This window comes from Typopeltis vanoorti, chromosome 1 (assembly GCF_054136105.1).
Source record: "Typopeltis vanoorti isolate ZY-2024b chromosome 1, IOZ_Tvanoo_1.0, whole genome shotgun sequence".
Taxonomy (NCBI): domain Eukaryota; kingdom Metazoa; phylum Arthropoda; class Arachnida; order Uropygi; family Thelyphonidae; genus Typopeltis; species Typopeltis vanoorti.
In genome coordinates this window covers 88525840-88540043 of record NC_143549.1, presented here as the reverse complement: position 1 = coordinate 88540043, position 14204 = coordinate 88525840, and the positions used below count along the sequence as shown (strand labels likewise).

The window sequence follows — 14204 nt, the reverse complement described above, 5'->3', positions numbered from 1 at the left end:
CGTTTTTTGATTAAACCTCTGAGAGATTTGAAATGAATTTATTTATCGTTCTTCCGATCATTACGTGAGTAAAAATGATTTCAAATCACGTTTTAAGAATGTTGTGCTATAAATTATTGCAATCAGAGTCAATTATGTTTTAGATTTGCCCTCTTTTCGACCCAAGTCCAGGGTAATTATGTAACACTTGTTTGTTGTGTCAACATCTGGTTACCTTGAACATTTATTTTCCTCAGCGTCACTCTCTCTCTCTCAGACATAATGGCCTTTATGTGACTTGAGTGAAGTACATGCTGTTTTCGAATGGTATTTGACACTAGATTGTTTAGTCATTGTTAAATAGCTTTTGCTTATATTAATACGGACAGACTTGACAGAGGACCTAAGCATTCTGAAGTAGCTGAAATATTATATTGAATTCTCTCTGACTGTCGTTTATCATTGTGTATATTAATAAAGTTTCCTTTCATAAAGACAGGTAATTAGCTAAAGAGTTTGTTTAGATCATCTCTTAGCTAAAGAGATTATCTAAACAGATTTCGAAAGTTTACTTCTTTTTTTTTTTTTAATTTATGTGGGAAAATATCAAATAATTTTAAAAATGGATACGCAGGGACGTTCCGTTTTTCAGTTTTATATTTTCCCTATAGTATTTGAAGTAAAGGGGATTAAAATAGAATGAAAAAAAATAAAATATAAGACAGTGTTCAAGCCAGTTTTAAGTTATGGATCTGAGAGATGGGTTAGAAATAAATCCCCTGATCAAAGATTAGAGACTCTCAGATATGAGAGTTCCTAGAAAACGATGATACGGGAAAGGAACTTGACATTGTTAACATTCAAGAATGTGTAAGCAGAGCTAATCTAAGGTTTATGGCCACTTAAATAGAATGGGCGAGGAAAGGTTAGTAAAACAGGTGTTTGATGCCAAGATGGCAGGAAAGGGACCCAGGGGAAAACCAAGATCTAGGTAGATTGATTCAGTCAGAAGTGCCTTAGAAGCATGAAATTTTTAGTTAAGATAATATTGGAGTGCTGACAAGTAATAGACTAATTTTGAGAAAACCTGTGGATAGGAGATTAATAATAATGTAAGCCTAATCCTGTAGTACTGTCATAGTAGCCTGAACACCCATTGAGAGTATATCAGGAAACTGATTATGATGCGTTTGATAAAATGCAAAATAGTATAAATGCAACTGGACGGTTTTTGGCAGAGAAGATTAAAAATAGAAACATTACCTGCAGCTGCTCCGGTCTTTATTTAATTAGTCTTTGGTTTAAAAAAAAAAAAGGCAGGATTTAAATCTGTTCACTGATTTTTAAATATTAGTTTCACATTGCCTTTAATTTTACTTTTCAGAGTTTAGATTCATGCGTAGTATGGCGTTGTCACAATCAGACAGTAGGCCACAGAAATTTTCAATGGTGGAAAGAGACATGAGATAATAGGAAAGAAGGTTAGCGATACAGTTTCTGTTGTGCTTCCCTGTAACAACAACAAACAAACAAAAATTTAGTGATTATAGCTCATGTTGCAGCTTGTTTATTTAATTTCTGTAGTTTTTTTTTTTTTGCTGTTATATTCTTTTGATATCCTTGAAAGAAATAACGAAATATGAGACGGTTATTTCTTTTAGTTAATATTTTACATATGTCAAGCCATTTCTAATTAGTCATTTCATTTTTTTCCGGATTGCTGAACGCAGCATCACCTTTTTCAAATAGTGGCTTTTACCATTTTAGGTATCGAGATAGGCCGTTTGTACCGTTGCTTATTCTCAAGGATTAATATTTCTTTGTAGTTTGATTTTTTTTTTCTTTTCCTCTCACTAAATTAAACTGTATGGGAGAGACAGAACTTTTGTACTTTAATATGCAAAATTGTTATGGTCCAGAAATGTTTATCGATGAAGATCTTGACGCATCTCTTCCATCTTTATTTACCACTAAGTGAATTTTCCGATTGCGTATTTGTTTTTGAGTAATAGACTAATAAACGATATGATTTTGCTTCTTTTCGTCACATTTCTTTTATGCTTTTTACTCAACTTGCTCTGCAACGCTATATAAATCATAATAGTAATTTTGAATGCTTTGCATAAAAAGCGCGTGTTTAAATTGTGTCAATCTAATGTTTTTAATTCAGCTGCTCGTTTGCACTTTGTTTCGAAACACATCGTTTAGAGTGCAAATAATGGAGAAGATAAAAAATGTGCACACACAGGTACTAACCAAACACAAGTAGGTGGGTTGGCGTCATATACGCCTACCTAGTGTGATGAGTCCTCGTCGTTTTAATTGAGGCAGCGCTCTTCTATGCAGACCCATATTTGGAATAGGTGAAAAAAACTTAATCCTTTCGCTGAAGCTGGCTACCACTTAAGGTAATTATCCTAAACTTTTATTTGAAAAAAAAAAAAAAAAAAAAAAAAACATTTAGCCTCCACGTGGCTTTAGCAGTTTTAAAAGCATTATTAATATAGCATTTCTTTCTTTCTATTAAAAAGTCGCATTTCATTTGTATATGGACAATAAGTTATATATGGCTATTAAAAATAACTTAGATAAATATAAGTTTTTTTGTGACAAGGCACTTGGGCTTTGTGGATCTTATTCTACCCAGTTATGCAGGGTTTGACCACCCAGCAAAAATATTTTGTACCATCTTATGAAGGAAAAGGTGCTAAATCTGAAAAAAAAAAAAAAAGTACTAAAATTTTATTTGCTTTCGTTTCACTCTATTTAGGACATTTTCTGATATTACTACCTTGTTGTCATAGATGAACTCAATGTAAAACTGCTAAATTAACACATGTACGACAAATATGAAAAGGAAAAAAAAGTCAAAACTCGCCTCACTATGAGTCCAAGAGTTGCAGTTGTCAGTCATCATAACAGAAGTCCCAATTGTAACTCCAGCACTTAACATGCATATTAATTTACCATATAATTTTTAGCCTCATTTTAGTGTTTAAAATAATGTAACATTAAATTTTCAGTTATTTAACATGCTATCTACATATATATACAGGGGTTTCCACTTACAAGAAAAACTGAAAGTATTTATTCATTATTTTTACTTTAGTAAAATATTTGGTATTAATATTTTTGGTAAAATATTAATACCAGAAACAGACTATTAATACCAGAAATTTGAATATTTTATGATGAATTCTTCTGCTTACATCTCTATTTTTAGATTGTATGTCTGCATACAGAGCCGGCGGAAGCAGGCATTCAGAGCATGTGGTGCATGCGGGCCCCGCTACGAAGGGGGTGCCGCCGCTGGGGAGACGCCCCCTTCGTACCTGCAGAACCACACATGCCTGGATCGTTACGGTGGTGCTCAGATAGAAATTGTATGCAGGCGCCAAAGACCCTAGTGCCTCTTCTGTCTATATATATATATATATATATGTATGTATATATATATATATGTATGTATATATGGACTGCTTGGAAAGAAAGAAGTCAACGGACATGTCCATGGGCAGGGTGCATCGTGTCATGTAACAAGTAACGTGTTTGCAGCTATTATAAATTGGAGGAATATGATGCTCCCAAGTTAGTGCAGCTGTGTCTGGGTAAATTTATTGCAATAAGGGAACTGATGGTGTTTGAAAGAGGCATTGTGGTAGTATGCCATGTTACAGGCCTATCTGTTCAGCAAATTGTTGACAAATTGGACCATCCCAGGTCTACAATCAGTGATACCATACTGAGTTGGAAGTGCAGGAGGTCAACTGCAAGTGCTAACCGCAGTGGATGATCTGCTACACTCACTAAACATGACTGAAGGATAATATGTAAAAACTGCCATTTATTCGCCGACACACTGAATGTGGAGTTCCGGGCATTGACTGGAACACGAATCTGCACAAAAACATTCGGAACCTTGACTCACAACAGGGGTTTCCACATTGGGGCTGCAATATGCAAGCCCCACATTATCCAAACCAACGTACATCATCTTCAGTGGTGTAAAGAGCATGTCTAGTGGGACATGGAAGCTTGGAAAGCTATGTTATGGAGCAATGAATCATGCTAAGCCCCCTACTGAGCAGATGCATTTATGTAGGTTTAGCTGATGCCTGGTGAACATCTCTTATCAGAGTGCATACCCCAACTATGAAATTTGGAGATGGCAGTGTGATGGTATGGTGGGTTTTTCCTGGTTTGGCCTCAAACCTCTGTTTGTGGTGCCACGAACCTTTTACTCCACGAGATATCTGAACATTCTAGGCAAAGCAGTGCTTCCTACTTTTATGGCATTTCTTTGGAACTGACCATTATCTCTTTCATCAAGACAATGCACTGTGCCATAAGGCTGCTGCTGTAATTTGTGGTTTGTGGATATGAATGTCACAGCATTTGATGACATCCACAGAGCAGTGATCTCAACTCTGCTGAACATCTATGGGATGAACTGAAGCATTGGATGAGGTCAAGTGACATCCACCCCACAATGGTCCAGGATCTCATTACATGCCTGCAGGAAGTAAGGTCCAAAATTCCCAGTCATTGCCATTGTACACTTGTGGAAAGTATGTCTTGGATTGATGCAATCATCGCAGCAAAACGAGGTCTACATCTTATTAAGGTGGGTGCCATTGCTGTTTGTTACTCACACTGTGGTATCTGTTGATTTCTTTGCAAGCAATATATATTTATATATAAGTTGAAATATATATGTATTATATGCACTGTGTGACACAAATTAGAATTGCCGCTGACCCTCATCCCTTTCCATCATCTTTCAAAGCATATTTATGCAAATTAGGGATGACATGGATTGGTATCCTTCTTGTAGTCTTAAATGTATTTAAAAAAAAAAAAAAATTTGTGATAGTCAAAATTGATTTAACTGATTTCCAGAGAGACATAATTATTAGTGCCCAGGAGGATGCTAGCGCAGGATTGGGGAGTGGGGGGAGTTAAGATTGATATGGATTTAACATGTATAACGGCCTGTGCAGGAAAAAAAGGGAGTGTGACATCAAGAATAAATGCAATGCTGTCATTTTACAATATAATACATTTTTTTTTCCACAAGATGATAAATTATCTATGTATTTAATACCATCTTTTAGAAATTTATTTCCAGGTTGCCACTCAACTGATTTTCTTTGTTTTTAAAATGGAAGTTTAAATGTAGATTTGTAGAAAATTATAAATGTTACAAAGATGTTCCTGAATTCATAGGAAACTCATTTCGATATAATATATTTTATTCCATAATAGCAGTTTTGGAAACTTAACTGAAGTTCTTTTTGTATAAAAAATTAAAAAAAAAAACGGTAGCAGTTTTTTCCCTTCATTCATGCAGATTCATTTGATGAAGAAAGGCATGCTAGTATTTATCACATTTTCATTGCTTTATGGGATGGATGAATGCCGATGAAGAAAGAAATAGCTTTTGTTCAAGGTGATGTTGATGAACGTATATTTCTATACTTACATATTTTTGAAACATTGTATGCCTATTTCCAGAAATTGACTCAGTTGATTTTGTTTATTTTGGTTTTAAAGGACTGCTCAAGTGAAACCTCTTAATAGAAATTGCCTTAAGGGATAAATTCAGTTATAAGTTATTCATGTTGCAGAGCTTCAAAGTAATTTGACATATTTCCAAATATTTACAGCCTTTGAATATAAAAATGTTCAAGGATTGTATATTTTCATATTGAATACTTTGCAATGTGGAGGAAATGATCAGGAAGACTTTGGTGTGTTTTGAAATGTTGATTTTCATCCAATTTACAAAATTTATCATGATAATCAAATATCCGAAGCTTAATGAATATGTGTGTGTCTTACGTGCAAAAACAGATTTGTTTATCTGACTTGTATGGAAAAAATATATTTGTATATAATTATCTTGACATGGATAGTAAAGTTACATAAAATATTGTACTATTTACAGCGTCAGATCGAAAGGGGTAATGACTTATTGGAGGAGGCATCTGCATTAGGCAAGGGGACACCAGCTGTTGGCACAGCTGCAGGTTCTACCTCTGTTAAATCATCTCAGGATGGTGCAAATTCAAGTGGGGTGCAAGATCTTGCAGCATCCCTCAGACAACATCTGGGAAGTTTTAGTGAACGATTGGAGGATACACGTGAACGGTTAGAGGACACAGCCAAATGTTATCATCTGTTGGATAAGGTAAGTAACGAATCAAATTGATTGAGTTTTTTTTTGAATGACATGTTTTGATATAAAATTTAACTGCATTATTTACCATTTATTTAACTGCATTATTTATGTTGAAATGGATCATTAAAAAACACAAAGAAAAGAGTTTATTTAAGATTTATTGAAATAAATATAAATTTCAGTATTACATTCATGTTTTTTATGGTTGAACTAAATAATGTAAAATCAAAGGTTAATCAAAAGTCATCGTGGAAGATAAATCAGAAATGATTGATTTTGACTAAAGAGAGATAAAAACTGAAATTCATTCTTAATTTTTATAATCAGTGCAGCATGAAACCTCAAAATGTACAGGAGTCCATTAAAAGTTCTGATATATAAGTAGAATTACAGGTATCCCTCGATTAACGTGGTTAATTAATCCCTCAATGTTACCGCGTATATCAAAATCGCATTAATCAAATCTAATAATCAATAGTAAAAATTACAATTTGTCCATGATCAATTATTAATAATTTGTAGGAGGCTGCAAAGCAGGAATGACGTCATCATGCTAACGCCACAAGGCTTGCATGATTTTGCGTGGTAAAAATTGCAGAGTAGTTCGAGGTATATCTGATAGATACATTCATTACTAGTATGTGCTAAAATGCAATAACACATAAAGAAAAAACACTGAAAATATAATACATGATGGTAATAATTAAGTGAATATTGAATCCAACATTATTTCATAGTGGAATATAGAACTACAAGAGTTTTGTGCCGAATATATAGAAACTAAAAGATTCGGCAGATACAAGCATGAACAACCTTATGAGCAACTCGTAGTAAAGGTGGAGTAAGCTCCAGATCACTTTCCTTAGTATTTTCCATAATGTAAAGCACATCTCCTAGAGGACATATTGACATATATGATAAATAAGCCTTTGGCTCTTTATTTCAGTAATACATGACAGTTTATTTATTTTCAGTTACAATCTAGAAATTATTGAACAAAGAATAAAAAAAAAAACAGCTGAACCATACTATACTGACATCAGAGGTTGTGGTATCTCTCAGATACAATTTATTGTCAAATATCACAAATCTTTACATAACGTGTTAAACCAAACTGACAGCAGAAAACAGTGCGGAATATCACTTGTAACATATGAATGCATAGCTACTCATGACCTCCAAGCTATACACTGAATGGTGTAAGAATATTTATATTAAACATTTTCATGTATCTCTCAGATCAGCTGCGAGCTCCGCAGGGTTAAAGGCATGTTAATCAAAACTCTTACCGCGTATATCAAGGGAATGTCGCAATTAATTTCGGTGTGTTAATCAAATCCAGCGTTAAGCAAAACCGCATTAAGCAAGGGATACCTGTACTTTGGTGATATAACTGCAAATTTTTTTTTTTCCTTTTCAACAAGCATTTGCTCTTGAAAGCTTTAAATGGATATCTTTATTGCCATCTTTCTCTCGAGTAGCTAATCTTTTAGACTATCATACTGTGAGGATTTATCATATAGTAGTTGGGAATGGCCTAGAAACATGCTGCATTTTGTATCATAAATCAAATATGCCATTCTTAAAGGGATTTTTTTTTATTTTTATTGGACATAATAGAATTTTTTTTTTCTTTAGCATAATGAATATGTCTCTTCCTTACATGTTTTTGATTTGCCTTGTGGGTTAAGGAGAATAAACTTCTCTGTTATTACTTTTGTATATCATTGCATTCAGGTAGTAGTAGAATAGAATTATCACAAACACATGTGAAATCAACAGGGATGAGAAACCTGAACAAAAATAATGATTCAGATTTCAGTTCATGTTCCACGATGTTAGAAATATCGATTTCAGTTTCATCCTGTTTTCCAATTCAATTCAAATTTCTTTTTTTATCAATATTGGTTTTGATGTGTATGCTTGGATGCATGTCTGTGTGGTAAAAAAAACACACCAGTTCTTTAAATCCCTTTTAGCACCTTAAAAATTTTCTATCATGTCCCTCTCTTCTGAAACCCACAAATCCTCATTCTATCATCATAGGAGGCATTCCACAGGCCATTCACAGTATTATTCATTCACCTCTGGAGTAAGTTGACTTTGGAGTGAATGAACTGGAGAAACTGTTGATAGGAGGTACAGTGTATGGTTCAAGGAAAAGATTAGAGGAAGTAAGAAGTGAAGTGAATGATCAGGAGACTGAAGTGCTTGGCAATGAAAATAGTAGTAGTGTGAGAGATGAAGAGAGAACAGAAATATAAGAGGAACAGGAAAATGGGGGGAGATTTAGGGTTGGGAGACACATCATAGTGGATGTTGGAAGTAATAGTGAATGTGTGTATGGGGATGATCAGCATAGAAATAAAATGGATCAGGATGTGAGGAGGGGGGGGCGTGTTGAGACTGAGGAGATATATATGGGATAAGTGGTGATAAAGGTGATTGGGTGTGGTGGGCAAATCGCAACCAACAGGTTGTTTGGGTTGGGCTGGTTATAGACCTAAAAGTGTATAGCTATGTTTATTTACAAATGACAGGAGCATCAGAAATAAAGGGGATGAAATTGTTTCACTGATCAGTTTATTCACCCAAAAATTGTTGGAAAAATGAAGCATTGTCGAACAAGGATGATATCCTGACGGGAATAGAAATGGAAGTGTTTTTTGTGAGGATAGGAAGGACAGGAAGAGAATGGGGGGGGGATTATGTCCACATAAGGCAGACATAAAAGAGGAAAATAGTGGAAAAGGTTTTGAGGTAGTGTAGTGAGAGGAGGAGGTTGACAGGAAGAGATATTTAGTTGGATGTTGCTATAGACCTGGGATTATGAAGAAGAGTGATGAAGAAATGTATAAGTGACTTGGGTTAGTGAACAAAGCATGGGTGATTATAATTATGGCAGTATAGATTAGAGTGAAGAGATAGCACTTGGGAATAAGGAAAATGAATTTCTAGATTTCTTGAAAGACAACTATCTTAGGCACTATGTGATGGAGGGATTGAGTGTTTTAGATCTGATTATTTCATCAGAGGATGTGATTTGTGAGTAAGGTTTCACACTTCTCTCCAGTTATTATTATTATGATCCAGGCTTTTATTGGAGTCATCGTGGTAGGCCCATCCTAGAAAACACAGTCTATCATACCACTCCTTAACCATTCGTGCTCTCACTACTCTATCAGGCAGTGCACTCCACAATTCAACCATCCTCCATGCAAAGAAACCACTCCTCACCCTCTTGCTTGCAACTTCCTTTCGTAACTTCCAGGGATGGCCCCTTGTCCTCGCTCCTTTCCTCTGTTCAACCAAGCAAAAGAACTCCCCCAGTGTCAACCTTGTAAATCACCTCTCCTCCTCCTATTCACCAAACTCTGTAGTCCACATTGCCTCAGCCTGTCTTCTTAACTAACATTTTACTAACACTTTAACTAACATGTGATTTCCTGAGTTGTGGCTGGCCATATGAAGACTTCTGTGAGGAAAGGATATATGTGGAATTACAAGGCTCATGATTATGACAAACTTAGTAGACAGTGTGGAGCTGCAGCATGGAATTAGCAGTTCAGCAGAAAAGAAACAAATGTTGCTTGAGAATTAACAAAGAGATACTTGTAGCATCGTGTGTGTGTGTGTGTGTAAGAATGTATTCTAAAAGTCAAAAGGCTGAGTAAGGCAGGTGTCAAATGGATGAATGAGAGGATTAAGCATGAAATCTGGAATAATAAGAAGAACGTGCTTTTGAGGTGGCATAAGATGAATAATGGCAATAATCAGTTGCATGAAGAGTATGGGGAACAGTGAAAGTGCAGTATGAGCAAATCAGGCCATGAAAAATCCTAGGGAGTTTTATATGCAGAAAGCAGACAGAAGAATAATTACAGCAAGATGATGTTATTGGATGAAAGTGGCAAATTGGTAATTGCTGCAGAGAACATGACATAGTCAAGGTATGCAATGAGCAGTTCATCAAGTTGTTTCATCCTCACTGTGCAATCAGAAGATGAAGTGAAGAGAATGAATTTTTAGAAGACTTTCTGGTGAGCAAGCAAGAGGTATATGAGGAGTTAATAAGCTAGATATCGATAAGGCAATAAGACGATGACATATCATGTCTTAAGGGAATGTTCCAGAAGTTAGTATTAGCCTTGGCTTACCTGTTTAACAAGAGTCTTACAACGGCACAAATCCCGAAGTAGTGGGAGGCAGGTAAAATTGTTCCACCTCACAAAGGTGATAAGACTAAGGCTACAAATCATGGGCCAATCTGTATATTCTGAGTTGTAATTAAGATATTGGAGAGAGCTAGGATTCAAAAAAAATCAAAAAATTTGATTCTTTGTGCTTATCAGTATGGGTTTGTCAAAGGGAGGTCGTGTTTTACCAATTTGCTTATATAATATAACAAGGTGATGAATATATTGGACAGGGAGAGATGCATATAGAGTGGTATATTTAGATTTTGCAAAGACTTTTAATAGATTGCCACACCACAAATTAGTAACTGAGCAGAGATCTGAAGTTCAGAGGTTATATTACAAAAGTTGTGAAGTCATCACATCACATTAATGCAATGATGTGAGAGTACCTTAATGTGCAGAAAAGTGGTTCTGGTTCCATTGTATAAAACTTTGATCAGATCTCATATAGATTTTTGTGTACATATTTGGTCCCCTGGTTTTCATGTTGATGAGGATATATCAGAAAGGGTCCAGAGAAGACTGACTAATCTCATCTTCCACCAAAATTTCCTCACTAAGCATATACTTCACATCCCATTGTTTATCAAATTTCAGAATCTTACACTTTGCAACATTGAACCGACAGTTCCATACTATTGCACACTATCCAATATCATATAATCTATTCAAGTCCTCATGTAAAGTCACATCTGATTCCTCATCACTCTCCCCAGGTTTGTATTATCTGCAAACAGTTGGATATCACCAGTTAAACTCATCCCAATATCATTAATATAGAAATAAAAATACCAGTGGTTCGAAAACAGACCCCTGCAGCACACAACTAGTGACTTTCCTCTTCTGGGATACTACATACCCAACTTGCCAATATCTGTTTGAGAGCCAGTTGGTAAAGGTTTGTTACTGGGTTAATGTGGAAGAAATTTTTCATAGAATGGAAGAAGGCATGTAGAACAAGGGGACAGCTTTGGAAGTTGTGTAAGGAGGGTATGAACAGGGGCATAAAGAGCAGGTTCTTTGCATGGAGCGTGGTTGGTGAGTGAAATGCACTGCCTGACATTTTGCTGAATGTGGATACATTGAATGAGTTTAAAGCACAGTGTGATGGGCTTTGTTTGTAACAATGTGCATATCTACTACAATGGATCTTTTGACTCCATGAAGGTCTAGTTTGATAATAATATGAGTTAAAAGAAGTATTCCAATATATCTTTTAAAAGAAAAGGTGACTTTCCTTCACTCAGTTCACTCTATGGAAGTTGTATTATTTATACTACATTTTAATGCTCTTAAAAATTACTATGAAAATAATAATTAGTAAATATAAGCTTCATGAATTATTACATTTTGCTGATAAGTAAATCAAATACAAAAAAAAAAAAAAATCTTTATTATGGAAACCTATTTGTTTTAGAGTTATGAGTGGGCATTGGAAACCATGCGATTTGTCTCTCATATGGGATTAGACAAGACAAATACTGTAGAGGGAATTAGTAAACTAATGAAATACCTACAGGATTATCAAGAAGACCATCCACCAGTCAGCGAGGAAACTTTTCAAGAAATGCTAGAGTTAGCAACAAAATTAGAGAACGATAAGTTAATAGAACAATCTAAAGTAAGTATAAACCACTGTGTTAATGCATTATATGTTAATTTAATAATTGAAGTTTATCATATATTAAGATAAAAAACTTTTTATAATAAAAAGCAATTCAGTAAGATTATTAAAATTTAGCAATTTTAATTTTATATTTATATTTTGTATTTCTGTGAACAATAATTTTTTCCTGGATAGCAACAAGGACTAAGCTATTTATATTTTATTTTCTTCTCTTTTGTGTAATTCCAGCCAACCTTTTTTTGCATTCTAGCTGTCTTAGATCCAGTCCTTCCCTCTCAGAGTAGTCTTTTCCTCTTTCATTGACATTTTTCAATCTCTTCTTTTCCACATAAAACTTATGCTTATATTTGCATGTTAGTAAATGCTAAGTTTATTACATTTATTTTTATAGACTGTAATGGTTGATTTGTTCTGATATCAATCTCCATACACGAGGTCTCAAAACCTATAACACAGAAGTACAGTTGTAGGAAAACTCGTGTATGAGAGATATTTTCAAAGAACAGAAACAGATGGTATGAAAGAGGAGGATAAGAAGTTTCTTGATAAACTTGAAACTGAACTATGTATGGATGATGTCCAACAGCTTTTCTTGCATTTTTATATGCTTAGAAGAATGATGGTGAAAATACATGCAGAAAAAGCATAATGCAAAAACAGAAATTCTATGAGAAAATATTAGAGACTGAATCTGTGTAAGAGAGAGAAGTGTCATCTGTTAAGCAGGCTGCTCTCTTCTGAACAGCATAATGCTTTTTTTTTGGGGGGGGAGGGATTTTTGATGCACCACCATCTAAAATGTGAAAACCTTTTTTAAAGGTGGGTGGATTTGGGATCTAACAAGTGAGAAGCAGCATCATGAATGGATGAGAACATTTTTGGAGGCTAAGAAAGCTGGATGTGAAGTGGGATAGGTAAGTTAAGGAGTACTGAATTGAAATCATTCTTAAGAGAAATAAGACAGGACCATACTCTGAGAGCATTCACCAGGCTGTTCTCACCACAATAAAAAAAGCAATAAGCCAAGACATTGACTATAGCAAATATGAAGTTTCAATATCTTGATTCATTTAAACATTGCTTTGAACAATTCCTAAACAACAGCTGGTTTCAAATTTAACATCAAAATTTTCCACTGTTAGATTCCACAGCAACATTCCCATCAAGAACCAAAAAAATATTAAAATCATGTTCGGGTAGTTCTTTGTGCATGAAGTAACGAAGTCGCTTTGCTTATTGCAAATTTGAAATGATGTAAAAACAAATGAACAAACAAACAAACCATGTTCTTCAGAATAGCTTAGCTAACTTCTTGTCTAGAGTGTATTATGTGCAGTATTAGTGTACTATCAGAGTCAGAATCACAAAAATGGAGTGTGTGTTGAGTGTGTGTGTGGGGGGGGGGAGGCAGAGACCAACTTCTGTGCTTCCTGTCGTAAAGTTCTGAAAATTTATCTCTTTAATTTAACTTTAATAGCAGAAATGTTTTGTACTTTGGACAAAGAATGTGTAAGAAACAATATAAACTTTTATTTTCTATTTGGCAATTGATGCCAAGGTTTCCTTAGCTCGTTAAGCATTCAAGACTATCTGAGATTATGCATTCATTTCAGATAACGCTAAAGGAAAGGAAATGAGACTGTACATGATTTTCGATGAATTTTATTTTGCTGTAGCTTCAATTGCTTCTTGCACAGTGCATTATAAAGGTTTGAGAATATCTCCTGCATGTAATTTTTATAGATATGTTGCAGAAGATAAAAGCATTTAACTCTTTCATACTGCAGAATAAAAGTAGACCTTGCTCTTAAAAAAACTGAGTTCTTGACAGAAATCAACTATATATACATTTTTAGCATCTACTTACATTAGTTCTCCAAAAATGACAATCCAAACAAGTTCTGGATTGTCATTTTTGTTACTTTGGATCTCTGTTAAGAAATGCAAATATGTAAGAATATGTATGTAAGAAGAAATATGTAAAGTTTTAAAAAGTATTAAAGTTGGGCAGCTTTTAAAACACTACACTCAACTATACAAATATTATTCAATTAAACATGAAATTGTTCAAAAACAAGAACCAAACCATGGAGTTCCAGTGGCAAACTCTGAAGAAAACATTGATTAATCTACTGAGGTATGTGGTGAAGTTGTCTGCAAGGATAGAAAAATAAGTACACCATGATGGACATAAGAAGTTACAGAAGCAGTTCTTGAA

The 14204-nt window shown here is 34.7% G+C and overlaps 1 protein-coding gene across 4 annotated transcripts in view; it reads left to right on the top strand.

Annotated features, from left to right (window-relative positions):
• Window positions 1–14204, top strand: part of LOC150110187 (puratrophin-1-like) — an 877727-nt gene that overhangs the window by 723363 nt on the left and 140160 nt on the right. For all 4 annotated transcript variants that reach the window (XM_090398282.1, XM_090398290.1, XM_090398300.1 and 1 more), the window contains 2 exons: window positions 5927–6169; window positions 11777–11980. In XM_090398282.1, coding sequence (XP_090254408.1) covers window positions 5927–6169; window positions 11777–11980 — 447 coding nt within the window. The remainder of the gene's footprint in view (window positions 1–5926; window positions 6170–11776; window positions 11981–14204) is intronic.